The sequence below is a fragment of the Eumetopias jubatus genome, unplaced genomic scaffold (assembly GCF_037043125.1).
Source record: "Eumetopias jubatus isolate StellerSeaLion01/CBP00866 unplaced genomic scaffold, mEumJub1_p1.0 scaffold_17, whole genome shotgun sequence".
In the NCBI taxonomy this organism is placed as follows: Eukaryota; Metazoa; Chordata; class Mammalia; order Carnivora; family Otariidae; genus Eumetopias; species Eumetopias jubatus.
In genome coordinates, this window is record NW_028274823.1 from 38,596,762 (window position 1) to 38,613,326 (window position 16,565).

The following is a 16,565-nucleotide window of genomic DNA, read 5'->3' on the forward strand; positions in this document are numbered from 1 at the left end:
GCTCACAATCATTGCCCAACCCACAAATCCCTTTTGGCAGCAATCGACTGGGCCCCACACGGATCCTGTAGGGCTGGGCTCTGTGCGATGAGAGCAGGCAGGACCCATTCTCTCCTGCACATGTGGTCTGCGTGGTGGGAACTGCACCAGCTTGGGGGTGGGGAGCTCTGGGAGCTCAGGCCGTCCTACCTTCTGGCCCCTGTACCACTGAAAGTGTGTGCAGTCAAGGAGGCCTCCCAGAGGGGAGCCCAATTCTGGAGCTGCTCCTACCTACCCAGCAGGTGGGGTGCTGTGGGTAGAGTATCTCCCCTGACAAGACCTGTCTTCTGCAGCCCCCAAGTGTCACCAGAGCCACCCCGAAAATCCCTTCCCACAGTGGCTCCAAGAACAGCTAAGTTCTACTCGGTTCTACCCTGCTGACCAGGGCCAGGAATGTGTGTCCTGAGAGAAAGCGCCAGCAGAAGCAGTGTTGCCTCTCAGGATGTAAGCTCTGTTGACATGCAGCATCCCCTTGCTGGGCCTCTGGGGGCAAGAAGGCAGACCTCATCTCTCCGTGGAGGGGTCAAACACACCAAGGAAAGCTGGTGGCCTGGTGACACGGGCTCTGGAAGACATGGGCTGCCCTGGTCTGTGCCCAATCTCGTGGACCCAGCAGTGTTCCTGCAGCTCCAGGAGTTGAGCCCCAACGGCAGCCTCTCAGATCATGAGTGATTGGCGCGTGCCCTTCTGCCAGGGTGCTGAGGAGGTTGGCAGCACTTGTCTTGGCTGAGCCCCCTCCTTAGCTGGTGTTGGTGTCACAGGCCCAGGCTGCCCCTGGCCACCACCCTGTGAGGCCCCTTGATGTTAGTCTCTCCTTTTTGTGCCCGGAAATGCCAAGCTGCCCAGAGAGAGTTGGTGAGTCATCAGGACTGCCTTCCCCCTCGAGCCGGTATTCTTGACTTGCCGGGAGCCTCAGTCACTGCTCAGGGCTTTGTGGGGGAACAAAGCATGTCCCAGCAGGCAGGGCTACCTCAGTGGGGGCCCAAGAGCATGGCAGCTGTAAGGGCCCCGGGAAGTGAGTGGGCTGGTGAAGGATGCGCCTCTCTGGAACCCTGCTTTACAAATTCCAGTTCTTTTGCTGTCTGTGTGTGCGCCGTTGAGCAAACAAATGACTTTCTTTCCGCCTCAGTGTCTCTGTTTGCAGAGCAGTGGTCCTGACGGTGCCTCTGTCTGGGGCTGTGGAGAGGATGAAAGGTCAGTGTGTGTGCATGGGGGATTGGCCTTGTGCTGTGCTGCCCCGCAGAGCCACCCAGCCGGGCTGTGCTCACCCCACACTCCACCTTTGAGAGGCGGCAGCACTGCAGGGGGCCAGCCCCTTCCGAAGATTGTGCAGTCAGGACAGGGTGGGGGTGGGGGAAGAGAGTCATGAGTCATTCTTCCTGTCCATGGGGCAGTGAGCATCGCCTTCCCTGGCAGCCCCCCACTCAGTCCCTCCCCCAGAGCTCTTGCTGGATGCTCTGACTTGTGGAGCCTTCGGGGAATGTTGGAGGACAAGGAAGCTGGGCCGTTGCTCGTGATTCAGGCCCTTGGTGGAGCCGCAGTGCTGGGCCTGGCTCTCATCCCCCTTCTGAGCCTGCCGTCCAGGACGTGGCCGTGCTGAGATGCTGCCATGGTGGGTTGGGAGCCCCTGTAATAAAAGATGTCTGTGGGGGACCCTGGACGGCCCAGCTGAGGAGAGCAAGCCAGGAGTTACCCTGCCAGGCAGCACCGAGCAGGCTCTGGCACACTGTTGTTGGGGGGTGGCTGCCAAGCCCCATCTGGGACTCCCCTACCACTGTCCCCTCCCTGTGGGTGTCTCCTCACCCACAGGGAGCATTCCTCTCTTTGAGTCATGACTTGATGAGTTGGTAGGGTCCTCTTTGGGGCTCCACACTGTGGGGAGTGTGGGTGCCTCTCCTGGGACATGCAAGCCTCTGGAATGCATCCCAGGTGTGCAGGGACCCTCAGAGGACCTGTCAGCCATGGCCCATCACTCAGCTCAGCCCTGTGCTGGCACCGTCAGCAGCCCTTCGACAGGGGCAGCAAGAGACCAGCCAGCCTTGTGGCCCTGTGGGGCCAGCACAGCCCTCTGAGCTGCACTCCTGTCCCTTGTAGCATCAGCTGCTAAATTCCAAGGAGGTCAGCCCTGAATGCATCTGAGAACCTATGTCCTCCTGGGCCAGCGGGGAGGGTGTGGGAAGAGAAGGGTGGCATTCAGGCAGCTCCTGCCCATGTGTCTGCAGGTGAGACCCCAGGGTGGGGGAGGCATGGTCTCGGCACTCCCACCCCAGAGTTCCCCAGTGTGACTTCATTGCATTCCATTAGCTCCCTCCCCCTTGAATGGCAGCCAGTGTGACACTTTGGAGTGGATCCTTCCCCCAAGAAACTTCAGCTCAGAGCACAAGGTAGGCTCCTTGGAGGTCCTGGCTTGCCCCTCCCTGAACTGCACCCACAGGGACTGAGTAATTCTAGGTCCCACTCCAGGGACACCTGTCCTCGGGAGGAGATTTCCAGAGGTCCGAAAGGCCACGTTATAAGTGTTGTCGTTCCTCCACCCACACCCCCACTTCCCTCCATCTCTGTGTTGAGTGCGGGGTGTGCAGGGCCAGGCCTTTGGCCCTGACCAAAGCATCTCTCTCCCTTCTCTCCCTCTCTCCCTCCCTTCTCTCTCTCTCTCTCTCTCTCTCCCCCTCCCTTCCTTCTCTCCCTCTCCCTCCCTCTCCCCCTTGCCCCTTCCCAGCCCAGGCCTGTCTGGCAGGGAGCAGACTGGGCCAAGCGCACGCTTCCCCCCAAGCTGGCACTCACAGTCTGGCTGCCTTTTGAAGTCATCCTGGAAAATATTCCACAGTGCAGGGAGCCTTCCTGTTCGCTTACTGTTTTACCGCTTCGAGATCTAAAAAGGTCTTCCCTGTGGTCTCCCCCTGACTCTAGTTGGCACTTGTTTCCCATACCCAAACATGTCCTTGAGGACCGAGGCGATGCCAGGGGTATCACCCCTCTGCTGGTGCAGCCTGGCCCGACTGCTCACCCCGACAGCTATGAAAAGAGTGGGGTCTAGGTGGAAACAAGCTGATTGAAAAGAGAAATTGGCTTCATGTGAGCGAATACATGGGTTCTAATGTTTGTGTTGTATGTTGGGTACTTTCTGTGCATTATAGAGTGTTGACAGGGTTTTAGTGGTTTTTCAAGCATCATTCGCCTATTTATCCAGCTTCTTGAAAATTCTTACTATTTTTTAAAACCTTTTATTATGAAAAATGTTGAACTTACACAAAGTCAGCAGATTAGTGGGGCCATGGTCCACATCGTCTTGCTTGTGGCAATCAGAGCTCTATCCACAGTCCCTCAGTGATCGGGATTTTAGGGAAAATTTACATAAGTTGAAATGCACAACTCTTATCTGTACATTGGCAGCAAATGTGTGTGCCCGCATGACCCACACTGTTATCAGGATGTGGAATTTTTACATCCCCCAGAACATTCCTTCCTGTCCTTCCTAGTCTTTTGCCTCCTTCCACCCCTAACAGGTAGCAAATCTGCTTTCTGTTACCTAAAGTTAGTCTGGAATCATGCCATGTGTATTCTTTTTTGCCTGGCTTCTTCCACTTGTCATGATGCCTGTGAGATCCTTCCAGGTTGTCGTGTGTATCAATTGTCCATCCCTTTTTATTGCAGCATAAGATTGCATGGGGTGAAAACCACCCTTTGCTTATCCACTCACCCGTTGAAGGGCATCTGGGCTGTTTCCAGTTCTTGGCTGTGTGAATAACCCTGCCATTTGTGAATAGGTCATTTGATGGACATATGTGTTCCTCTCCTGGATACATTCAGTAGGATTTCTGGGTCAAATGGTCAGAGTATGTTTAACTTTAAAGATTTGTTTCTCTTGGGGCACCTGGGTGGCTCAGTTGGTTAAGCGGCTGCCTTCGGCTCAGGTCATGTTCCCAGGGTCCTGGGATCGAGCCCCGCATCGGCCTCCCTGCTCAGCGGGAAGCCTGCTTCTCCCTCTCCCAGTCCCCCTGCTTGTGTTCCCTCTCTCGCTGTCTCTTTCTCTGTCAAATAAATAAATAAATAAACCTCCAATAAATAAATAAATAAATAAAGATTTGTTTCTCTTATAAAGCGCCCTGGTTCAGGGGCGCCTGGGTAGCCCAGTTGATTAAGCATCCAACTTTTGGTTTTGGCTCAGGTCATGATCTCGTGGGCCATGAGATCAAGCCCGGGTACAGGCTCCTCGTTCAGCGGGGAATCTGCTTGGAGATTCTCTCCCTCTGCCCCTCCCGCAACATGCACACTCTCTCTCAAATAAGTAAATCTTATGAATAAATCAATAAAGTGCCCTCCTTCATTTTTGGTGACTCTTGCCTGCCCTGCTTGCATGGTGTCATTGTGTACACTCGAAAACTCTGGATCCAGGTGATTTTCTGAGGAACCTGAGTGAACTCCCAGCTCTGTGTGGTTCACAGGCTTATCAAACTTGGGTAATTGAGGACGATTTTGCAGGTGTTTTATACTGCCTCCTCCTCTCTTTTCCTTTTCTGTTTTAAGGCAGTCCGTTTGCAGCTTGTTTTTAGATACACAGATAGGTGTGTGCTGTATCTTTTTAGGTCTACAAGTGAGAAAGCCCTACTCAGATCAGAATTTTATTGTTTCTTTATTTCTTTTTTTTTTTTAAAGATTTATTTATTTATTTGAGAGAGAGAGAATGAGAGAGAGAGAGTACATGAGAGGGGGGAGGGTCAGAGGGAGAAGCAGGCTCCCTTACTGAGCAGGGAGCCTGATGTGGGACTCGATCCCGGGACTCCGGGATCATGACCTGAGCCGAAGGCAGTCGCTTAACCAACTGAGCCACCCAGGCGCCCTGTTTCTTTATTTCTGTATGAAAGTCTTTAATCCTGTAAATTATGGAGGGTGAGATTTCTTTGTTACAATTTCAGAACAAGGAAATTGCATACAATTTTGCTTCTAAACTATTACTCATGCTAGATTGGAATTTTAAGTTAGTAAATTTTGGGGTCCACAAAGAAGTTTTTATCAAAGTGTGAAATAAAGCTCCTGAAGAGTACTGGTCTACCTGGGAGGCCTGCTCATGACATCGTCATTCCTCCCTCGCTCACACACTTCCCTGCTTTCTGCAGCTCCACTGGGACTCTACTTCTCTAGGGATGCTTACTGGGAGAAACTGTATGTGGACCAGCCAGCTGGCATGCCCCTGCTCTACGTCCATGCCCTGCGGGACGTCCCCGAGGAGGTGCCCAGCTTCCGCCTGAGCCAGCACCTCTACGGCATCGCCTACCGTGCGAGGCTGCATGAGAACGACTGGATCCGCATCGAGGAGGACACAGGCCTTCTCTACCTTAACCGGAGCCTAGATCACAGCGCCTGGGAGAAGCTCAGCATCCGCAGTAAGGGAGCCGCCTAACCCCACCCGGTCTTCTCTTCCCACAGCCCACATCACACCCACAGTGAGGCTCAAGAGGGTGGTTCCTGGGCAATCCCTGCTGTGTAAGAGTGAAGGGTGAGGTGAGGCTGGCCTGCCTCTCTGTCCAGCCTAGCCAGGATACCAGGATGAGTTTGGGGGCCGCTGATGACCCTTGGGCCTTCTGAGTCTGTTAGGATTTTGGAGAACGCTTGGAAAGGATCGGGTGCTCTCTCCATGCTGGACTTAGATGCCTTTTCCATTTGGGTGTATAGGATTTGGGGTTACAAGAGAGGGCTTAAGAGGGGCTGGAACAATTGGAAAGTTTTGATTTAGCAAATGACCTGGAACTTTCTAGTGAAGTAGCAGTTCCACGGAAAGCTTGTCTTCCCATCAGCAACAAGCTGCCCTCGGTACCCAGTGGGAACTCAGGCCTGGTGCCAGGGAGGAAAGTAGCATGGAAGGAAGACCTGGCCAGCCTCCTCAGAGCAGGAGTCAGAGCAGAGAGAAGGCCACATGTGACCCTGATACTGGGGAGTGGAGCAGCTTTCTGCCTTGTGGCACAAAATGGTGATCGCATACCCAATAGCTCCCCACCTCCAAGCATCTCCTCCAAAGACATGGCCTCACTGCACCCTCACACTGGCCCTGAGCCCCCTCAAGAGGGCAAGAGACCTGTGGCATGCCTATGAATGCAGAGTGGGCCGTACTGCCCAGCAGGGGCAGAATGACTGCACCCCTGTCTGCCAAGGAAAGCCAAGGTCACATGACAGAGCCCGCCACCAGGGCACCCCCAGTTCTGGAGGTGGCATCTGAGATGGGTCTTTGTTCTGCTTGTACTTGGTTGCTGCCGCTTCCATCCCAAGCCCCTGTGGGGAACTTAAACTAGGTTTCCAGGGGTAGAGGCCAGAGTGGAATTTGCTGAGGGTCCACATTTCCCAGGAGGCCTGTTCTGTTCATGATTGCACCTGTTAAGTCCCGTCAGGAGAGAAACCACACAGTAACTGGAACAGGGCAGGTTCGTCTAGAAAATGCTTAACTACAACCGGAGATTGAAGCACCAAAGGACAGGCTAGGAAGAAGCAAGAGAACTCTGAATATGGGAAGAGCAAATGTGGGGGAGCAACCACTATAGGGCTGAGAGAGAGGGCCCAGGAAGAGTCTCCATCACTCTCACAGAGATCCAGACCTTGTTGAAGAAAGCTTCCATGATGGAGTTTGCTGGAAATTCCCCCTCCAGGAGCTGGGGATGTCTGTCCATGGGTGTGTCTCTGCAGAGGCATTCCAGGAGGACAGTCCCTCGGGAGGGTGAAGAGCCCCCACATGCAGCCAGCCTGGGGAAGTGCTCTACCTGCTGTTAGACCTGGGACTCAGGGCACCCCTCTGAGGGGGCAGTGATGTGCCAGAGGCTGGTGGGGAGAAATAGGGGGGACAATAGACCCCAGTGCTCAGTGCACCTGAGGCAGTGGTATTTGAGCTGAGACCTGAATGACACGAGGGATGGGCCTGTGAGGCACCCCCAGGCAGAGGGAGTAAAACCATGAGATCCTGAAGCAGAGACAGACCCCAGGTCTAGGGCAGTTCAGGGCAAGTGGAAGGTGGCTGGCCAGGGTCGAGAGCCCAGTGGAGCCCTGTGGACAACGGAGAGGACTGGGCTTTACACCAACCCTGGAGCTCCTGCCCCTTCGCCATTCCATTCCCCACCACCTGCGGGTGTGGCTGGTGCCCCACCAAGCCTGACTTCTCTCTTTGCAGACGGCGGCTTCCCTGTGCTCACCATCTACCTCCAGGTCTTCTTCTTGTCCGCGTCCCTGCGTGAGGGCGAGTGCCAGTGGCCAGGCTGTGCCCGGGTGTACTTCTCCTTCATCAACACTTCCTTCCCGGCTTGCGGTTCCCTCAAACCCCGGGAGCTCTGCTTTCCCGAAACAAGTGTCTCCTTCCGCATCAGAGAGAACAGGCCTCCTGGCACCTTCCACCAATTCCGGCTGCTGCCTGTGCAGTTCCTGTGCCCCAACATCAGCGTGTCCTACAGGCTCCTAGAAGGTGAGTGCTGGCTTTGTAGGGCCCCCCTCAGTGTCTGCTCGGTGCCAGGCACAGCCCTGCCAGCCCTTGACATGAGCCATCTGGCTTACTCGTCACCACCACACCATTCGTTCATTCAGTATTCCAGAAATACTTCTTGTGTGCTTGTCATGAACCAAATACGGTTCCAGGGGCTAAGGATGTGACCGTGAACTAAACAAGTCAAAATCCTGCCTGCCTGGAGCCTCCATTCCCCTGGGGTGGCCTCTGGAACTGCTGTTTGGGACGTAAAGCTCCAAGGATGTGGAGTGGTGGAGACTACAGGCTTCTATCTCATGGCTAGGGAGGGCGGTGCTGGAGCAGAGGTGGGAGGGCACCAGGCAAGCTGGGCTAGCCCCTTTGAGAGCACTGCAGTGGGGCCCCTGGGTAGCTGGGTGGGGGGACCAGAGGCCCATGAGAACAGAGAAGTTCCTGAGAGTTTCTCCTTGAGGGACTGGGGAGTCATGGAAGGCTTGTAGGGGGTGGCATTGACAAGCCTTGACTTACCTTTAAAGGATTATTCTGGCTGCTGTACTAGGAATGATCCAGTACAGGGCAGCGTGGGGTAGAAGCAAGGAAACAGGAGGCTACCTGAGAAATCCCTGAGCAGCAGGATGGAAACTGGAAGAAGGGTGGAAGCCACAAGGCATCGCGGAGCAGGTGGCTTCCAGGCATGTTTTGAAGGAAGATCCAGCAGGATTTCTTGATGAGTTGGCCATGGGTGTTGAGGGAAAGAGGGAGCCAGCTTGGTTCTAGGATTCTGCTTGAGCAGCTGCAAGGGCAGCCGACCGAGCCACAAGATGGCCCTGGGGAGGCTGGCCAAGGGGGGACCAGGAGGTGAATCCCAGTGGAAGTGAGAGAAGGCACCCGAGCAGACTGATGACAGGAGGCACCACTGAAATATTTAAAAGCAAGGAACTGGGACACAGAAGGTAGACTGCAGTGGAACCTGGATTCGCACCAGGTTTATCGCACACACGTGGTAATGATGTTAAAGAAAATCTCAGTAAAGAAAAGGAGACATCCACTCCCCCAGGATCCTTACCTTTGCCCTGCAGCAGGGATAAATGTCTTTGTGCAAGATTGTCAGCCAAACATCAGGTCTAGAAAGCTGCCCTTCCTCGTGAAGATTGAGTAATTAAATTTTGTTGAGCATGTTTTTGTAACCATAAACAACAGAGAGAAACATTATATGATAAGCATTTCCCACGTGTAATGTAATACGTGGCGCTGATGTGAGGGACCGAGGGACGTTCTCTTTCCTGCTGGGTGGAACTGACGTAACCTCTGTGGTTGGCTGTGGGGGTGGTCAGTGTTGACCCTCAAGCCATCAGCATTTCCCCCTTCTCTGAGTTATTCCTAGAAGATGAATTTCAGAACAGGCTTGCTTTGAAGAGTGTGCTATCCTGACTGGTCCTCCTCTCACCAGGTTGTGGGAAGATATACGAGTCACTGACCATACAGTAGGGCCTGGTGGGGAGCTAGCATGTTAGCCTTCATCTAGCCCGTCCCCTGGTGAGGAAACAGAGGCAGAGAGAGGCGGAACAACCAATCTGGGGTCACACAGCCAGGAGGTATAAAGCGGGCATGCAAAAAAGGCAGTTGGAAATATTTGTGTGTTAACTTCAAATCACACACTAAATGTCCACCATGTTTGTTTTCATATGGTGGAATAGTGGCTTTATTTCTCACATTCTCTAAAACGAGCACGTATTATTTCCATAATCTTAAAATTGCATAACTATTTTTTTCAAAAGCCAGCCAATGCTGGGAGCTGGATCTCTGGGCCTACAGCCTGGTTGAGCTGGTGTCCCCCACACTCCCATCCCCATCAGGGGAGGCAAGGTTGGGGAAGTGATGTGAGCAGCCCTCCCTAGGTCATCAGGGTGAAGACCTGATGCAGGCCTTCTGGTTCCCCGAGCTTCCCCATCAGCCCGAGTGAAACTGGCAGGCCCAGGAAAGCTCATTAGTGCACAGTCATCACTGCCAACCAGTGCTTGGAGCTCTGTGCCCCACCCCCCTCCAATCTGGAGCCAGGGAGGAAGAGCTCAGGGCAGGGCCAGCATGCGCCCCAACTCTGACCCACAGAGGCCACCCTCCCCTGCAGCGTCTCCTGGCGGGCCCCTGAAAAAGGCAGTTCACCCTGCTCCCTGCCCCGGGAGTCATGTTGGGGTTCCTGGTCTGCTTGGTGTGTAGGTGAGAATCTGCCCTTCCGTTGCGCCCCGGACAGCCTGGAGGTGAGCACACGCTGGGCCCTGGACCGCGAGCTGCGGGAGAAGTATGAGCTGGTGGCCGCGTGCACGGTGCGCGTCGGTGCGCGCAAAGAGGAGGTGGTGATGGTGCCCTTCCCCGTGACCGTGTACGATGAGGACGACTCGGCGCCCACCTTCCTTGGGGGCTTCAACACCGCCAGCGCTGTGGTGGAGTTCAAGAGGAAGGAGGTGCCTATCTGCCACCACTGTGCTTGTCTGTTGTCTGTCGTCCATCTGTTGGGTGTCTGCCACTCCGCCCACCATTTATTCTTGGTCTGTTGAGCTGTCCGTCTAGCCATCCAGCCCTGTGGCTGAGCATCCCTCCAGCCATTTGTCTTTCATTTGTTCGCCCAGCTGTGTGTTGGGGCTTTCTGCGTGTCTCGAGGGGAGGAGGAGAGGGGAGGTCAGCCCAGCGGGCCCCCGACGAGTGTCCGGGGACGCCGGGTGCCTAGCATGAGTCTGACCAGGCTGGCAAGGCCAAGGGCGCGCATCGGAGAGGGGGAGAGGACAGCTGCCAGGAGGGCAGCCCCTTCCACCTCTGTCAGCCCTCACTGGAGGGTCAGAGAGACTCCTGGAGGGTAGCCCAGCAGTGCCGCAAGACCGGGAGTGGCTCCGGCTGGGATCTCCCAGCACGGCCCCGCCCACCTCGGCCCGCCCCGGCTCCGGTCCGGCAGGTGGAGCGTGACTGCCACCTGCTGGGCCGTAGGCCGTCCTGCAGCCCGCTGGCCAGGGGCGCAACGGGAGACGTGTGATTGGGTCTCTGGGCAACCCAGGTGCTGGTTTGGTGGATGGGCGGTCAGGAGGAAAGCACGTCTTATTGGTAAAGATCGCATAAGCTTGAAGGGCCGCCTTGGGGTGACAACAAGGAGTCTGGTTAGCAGCGAAAGCAAAGATGTCCTGTGACTGCTCAGAACTTTCCTCGTGATCCCCTCCAGCCTGGTATATAGAAGGTGTTTGGAGGAGAATGTTCTGGCGTACACCTGGGCGGACTTGGATCTGGCTTTGTCATCTATCGCTATGTGACAGGGAGCTGACTCCACCCTGTGGGGCCCAGCTTGCTGTTGTCTGTGGGACCTGGTGAAGTCTATCAGTGGAGCACCTGGGCATCTGCTTTAATCCATTCTTATGGGAAGTCTGTAGAAGTCTATCATACCTGTTGCACAGGTGAGGCACAGTGGCCAGGGAGGGTGACTGGGCTAGACTGGCAAGGGACCCCATGGGAACTCTAACACAGGTCAGTCTGCCCCTAGAGCCCGCTCTGACTGCACACACTTGGTCCACCTGTGGGGCATGTGCCCTCCGGAGGTCTCAGCCTGCAGGGTCTCTGAGGGGTCCCTCTCACCAGCTCTGACTAACGCCCATTGTTTTCCACAGGGCACTGTGGTGGCCACAATACGTGTCTTCGACGCAGATGTGGTGCCAGCATCTGGGGAGCTGCTGAGGCGATACACAAGCACACTACTCCCTGGGGATGCCTGGGCCCTCCAGACATTCCGTGTCGAGCACTCACCCAACGAGACCTTGACCCAGGCCAACGGCAGCTTTGTGCGGGCAACTGTGCATGACTACAGTAAGAGGGGCCAGGCATGGCCTGGCTGGGCCCCCCAGGGAACCAGCAGCCCACTCTTCTCCAGCCACCCTACACACACACACACACACACACACACACACACACACACTCTGTATGCATACCACATACCACACATGTATACACAACACACACAGACATCCCACCCCCACGCACACACACACGCACACACTCTGTATGCATACCACATACCACACATGTATACACAACACACACAGACATCCCACCCCCACGCACACACACACACACACACTCTGTATGCATACCACATACCACACGTGTATACACAACACACACAGACATCCCACCCCACACACATACATACACACACTCTATATGCATACCACATACCACACGTGTATACACAACACACACAGACATCCCACCCCACACACAGACATCCCACCCCCCCACACACACACACCACCATACATACAGGTGACCTCCCCGCTGAGAAGGCTTCTCTCGGCGTCCAGCTCAGCACAACGGCCAACATTTAAACAGTGGTTCCAACGTAGCCCCACCTGCCAAGTCTGTGATCCACAGAGCACACGTGTGAAAACTATGTTTGCACACATGTGTGTATGTGCCAGGCGTGTGGCTAGGAGGAGGCGTGCAGTGGCGTGGGACAGCAATGGTCCCAGGCCCGAAGCAACAAGGCAGTCATCACTGTGCCTCCACCCACAGGGCTGGTTCTCAACCGGAGCCTCCCCATCTCGGAGAGCCGCTCACTGCAGCTGGCCGTGCTGGTCAATGACTCGGACTTCCAGGGCCCGGGGGAGGGCATCCTCCGCCTCCACTTCAACGTGACGGTGCTGCCTGTCAGCCTGCACTTACCCAGCGCCTACTCCTTCACTGTGAGCAGGCGGGCCCGCCGCTTCGCCCAGGTGAGCCCACAGCCCGATGCCTGCCCGGGGAGGGTCATGGAGGGGTGGAGGACCCCCAGGGTGGGACACTGTTTAACAGATTGCAAGCAGGGCTGGGGGTGAGAGACACTCCTTCTGGCCTAACCAGTACACAGAGTGGCCCGGGGAGGCCACGGGCACAGGGCCAGGGAAGCTGGGGCCATGGCGAAGTTGGCAGAGTCATGGGCAGGGTTGGTGGGCACCATGGGCCTCTTTTTTGCCCTCTCTGTTCTTGGTCTCTTTAAAGCCTGTTTTGTCCTAACATGACAGCAATGCCAGATGAATCTACATATGGCGACTTAGAAAGATGTTCCTGGTGGATTATTAAGTGAAAAGTGGTTTGTAAAAATATTGGCCTCACATGGCTCCTTATGTTCCAAAAACAAATTTTCATTGATTGAATTTGCCAGTACGTAAATGCAGGCAGCGGTTAACAGTGGTGCCCTCTGCAGGGAAAGGTGGGGAACGCTTCCTCTTTGCCTTTTGCAAGTGCGTTTATTAGAGCTTATCTTGCCTTTGTTATTGGAAAATAAGTTAGAAGTGGAAAAAACGTGAAGTATCCATTAAAGAAGAGGAAGGGCAGAGAGGACTGACCCCTTCTCGCCATATCAACTAGTGCTTGGCATTTTGGTACAGCTTTTTCTAGAACGTTTCTCTTAAGGACGTCTGGAATTTTACTTGCAATTGCAGCATGCATATGACTTCACATACTGCTCCTTCCTAATGGAGCAGCTTCAGATACATCCTCTTCAGAAAGTCATGCTTAGGGCCATCTCCAGTTGTCCCAGTTTCTGTGGTTGGTTCCCATGCCCCCTCTACTCCTGACAGCCACCCAGGTCCTGCACACAAAAGACCCCACCCATGGACATATCCAAGCTCCTGATCTGCCACCCATGGCCTTTCATGGAGGCAGAGGTCCAGGATGGTGGGAGGTGAGAAGGCAGAGGGGCCCAAAGGGTGTCTGAGGGGATATCGAATGGGAGCAAGCACTGCAGGAGATGTGTCACCTGTACTCAAAAGATCACAGGTACCTGAGTCCCAATCCAGCCTCAAACTGAGCTGTGATCTTTCACCCCCACTCCCCAGTCTTTATGATTGTAAATTGAGGATAGTGACCTTGGGCAATTTGGAGGACCCTACGGGAGAGTGGAAGCGAGCATGCTTTATATGGGGATGTGCTGGGACATCCGGGAGGTGGTTTGGTTGCGATGTCAGGCCCGGGTGTGGAGGAGCCTGGCTCTGCCCTGGGCCTGAGCAAGCCTGAGCAAGGACCTGCTAAGTGGCTGCAGGCAGGGCCTCGCCCTGCCCCACCCCTGCCCTCTGCCCCAACTTGACTAGTCAGATTTTCTGGTTTTAAGCCACTGAAACTCATTCTAATTCATATGGCTGAAGGATAAAAAGGAGAGTTCTAGCTGCCCAGCTCTGGGCCCCAGCAGTGGCACTGCCAGCCTAGCATCCTCTTTCCCAGGGCTTCCAGCCGGAGTCCCAGGAAGGCCCCTTGGGGCTTGGGTAGGACAGGCAGCAATGCTGCATGAATCCTGTGGCCCCAGTGCAATGCTCTGACTGCCCGGGCAGGTGACCTGGGCAGGGGGTGGAGCACCCCAGCCACATGCACTGAGGATGGCAGTTGGTGGTCCCCAGAACAAAACTGGCCTGGCCAGAAGAAGCGAGGGAGGTGAGGAGGAGGGACCCAATCAGCCTTCATGCCTAAACGAGTGAGTGAGTAAAGAATAAGCTGGGAGCACGGGCACCTCTCGAGGCAGTCACTAAACCAAACCTCAGTGCCCTGTGTTCTTTCGCCTCTGGCTCCCAGGAGCAGGGGTGGGTGGTGGTGTGATGGGCAGGGCAGGGCCAGGCAGGTGGATGGGTCTGCAGGTTCCAGGGACGTGGAAGATGGGAACTTGGCGGGAGGGGGTATCTGTCATCCCTGGACCCAGTAGGGGACAGTTCCAGGACTTGGGCTGCCCAGAAGCCCCCCGCCCAGCCACCATCACAGGCCGGTGCACCACCCGGCTGAGGCATCCCCTGTGCCCCGTGCCTAGATTGGGAAAGTCTGTGTGGACAACTGCCAGGAGTTCAGCGGCATCCACGTGCAGTACAAGCTGCAGCTGTCCAGCACCAACTGCAGTGTCCTGGGGGTGGTCACCTCAGCCGAGGACACCACGGGGACCCTGTTCGTGAATGACACAGAAGCCCTGCAGCGGCTCGATTGTTCTCAACTCCAGTACACAGTGGTGGCCGCCGACCGGCCAACCCGCAGACAGACCCAGGCCCCACTGGTCGTCACCGTGGAGGGGACGTGTGAGTGCCAGGGCCCCGTGGAGGGTCGGGACAGGCAGGGTGTGGCAGAGCCATGGGCTTCCCCCACACAGAAGGGGCCCGGGCCTGCTCCCCTTCACCTAATGGCAGTGTCCCTGAGCCTGAGTCTCCTTCCCTATCAAATGAGAATCGCAGTGCACCCTGCGGAGCTGGGCTGGGAGGGTGACAAGGAGAAAGAATAAAACAGCATAGCCCAGAGTGACCGCATAACATATGGTCACTACTCCCTGTCACCACTGCCGATGCGTTCTGTACATGCGCTTGCTTTAGAGCTGCCAGAGAAAATACAAGACCCTGGTTAAATTTAAACTTCAGGTAAGCAACAAGCAATTTTTTGGTGTAAGTATGTCCCTTTGCAGAGTCTCTTAGAAGACAAACTTCCAGGTACGTCCATGCAATGTTAGGGACACAGTTACACAAAGCAAGGGCCAGTGTTTATCCGAAATACAGGTTTAACTGGGCATATGTGTTTTGGGCTGAGTCTAGCCATTAGCCTCCTCACATCCTCCCTCCATACTTAGCCCAGCCCAATAACTGCCCCCCCCTTGCCGTGACTGTGGTGACAGCCCTCTTCCTCAGTGGGCCCCATCACCGCCCTGTGCCCTGGTGCTAAGGCAGGGCACACCTCCCCATGAGAGGAACCTGGCCAGTGCTTCCCTCTGCCCCTGGATGCCGGCTGGACACTGGGTCCAGGCCAGCCCCCATGACCAGCTTTCTGCCACCTGCAGATGTGGCTGAGGAGCCAGGCTGCCCCCTGTCCTGTGCAGTCAGCAAGAGGAGGCCTGAGTGTGAGGAGTGCGGCGGCCTGGGCTCTCTGACGGGCAGGTGCGAGTGGAGACAGGGAGATGGCAAAGGTAGGCCCCACGCAGAGCCAGGGACCTGCGACCAGGAGGTCAAGAGGGGTAATGGTGGCTGAGTGGAAACGGGGTCCGTGTGGGCCCTGCCAGCCACTGTGATGGCCCTCCCCTCTCCGCATCTATTGCCCAGAATCTGGTCCACATTTGTAGTTCCTGATGTCGGGAGAGGGTGAGCGTGGATGCAGAGTAGGCACAGCACGAGGGCATTCAGGCTCCTCATCACTGTGGGGCCACAGGTCCCTTTGGGTTTGGGAAGATCTGGGCCAAAGCTGGGATGTGCAGGGGACAGAGAGGCTCTACCTGGGAGGTTGCAGGCCAGGGCATGTGGCCCCAGACATTAGGGTTGGGGCGTAGACAGCAGCCAAGTCCACGCTGTGCCCACCACCACAAAGATCCCGCTCACAGATTCTCTGCTTGGGCCTCAGTTTGCTCCTCGGGAGGGGACAGGGTTGGCTGGGGAGGCCCTGGGGTGCCATCCTTCTGGCTCTGGCAGTCTGACCAGGGCGGGTACTCCCACATGGTGGTGACCGGCCCACTGTGTGTTATAGGGATCACCAGGAACTTCTCCACCTGCTCCCCCAGCATCAAGACCTGCCCCGATGGCCACTGTGATGCTGTGGAGAGCAGAAATGTCAACATCTGCCCCCAGGACTGCCTCCGTAAGCAACCACTGGGCCTGCAAGTTCAAGGGCCTGGTGTGGGTAGGGGTAGCCAGCGGGAGAGGCTTGGACTCCTACCTGCATTTCAGCCAAACCAGCCTCATTCCTGAGTTTTATGTGCCGAGACTTTTTCTAACATTTCCTTTGAACAAAGGGCTCTGCCCTGTCAAGACTCTGGAGCCTGGTGCCCTGACCCACTCTCCAGTGTCTCCCTGGCCACGGTACAGCTCCCGACCCCTGATTCTTGTGGCTCCCTGCTGCCCCTTCTCTGCTCTGTGAAGTAACCATGTGTGGACCTCAGCGAGGGTCCTGGGCAGCCTGTGGGTTCCTCCTCCTACCTGCTGGGGTCAGGGAACTGGATTGGGGGCAGACTGTGCTGATTCCTACCCAGGTGACCCAGATTTCAGAGCTCACTGCCCTCCCTGGGCCTGAGCATGCTGACATTGTGTGGGGAGGGACCTCTCATGCTTCTGCCTGGGTGGTCCTG

The 16,565-nt window shown here is 55.8% G+C and overlaps 1 protein-coding gene across 1 annotated transcript in view; it reads left to right on the forward strand.

Moving 5' to 3' along the window:
- The window catches only part of RET (ret proto-oncogene), a 57,452-nt gene that overhangs the window by 25,952 nt on the left and 14,935 nt on the right, over nt 1-16,565 (forward strand). The window contains exons 2-9 of the mRNA XM_088020065.1: nt 5,157-5,423; nt 7,193-7,480; nt 9,695-9,939; nt 11,125-11,320; nt 12,026-12,225; nt 14,286-14,544; nt 15,291-15,416; nt 15,968-16,078. Of these exons, the coding sequence (XP_087876191.1) occupies nt 5,157-5,423; nt 7,193-7,480; nt 9,695-9,939; nt 11,125-11,320; nt 12,026-12,225; nt 14,286-14,544; nt 15,291-15,416; nt 15,968-16,078 (1,692 nt within the window). The remainder of the gene's footprint in view (nt 1-5,156; nt 5,424-7,192; nt 7,481-9,694; nt 9,940-11,124; nt 11,321-12,025; nt 12,226-14,285; nt 14,545-15,290; nt 15,417-15,967; nt 16,079-16,565) is intronic.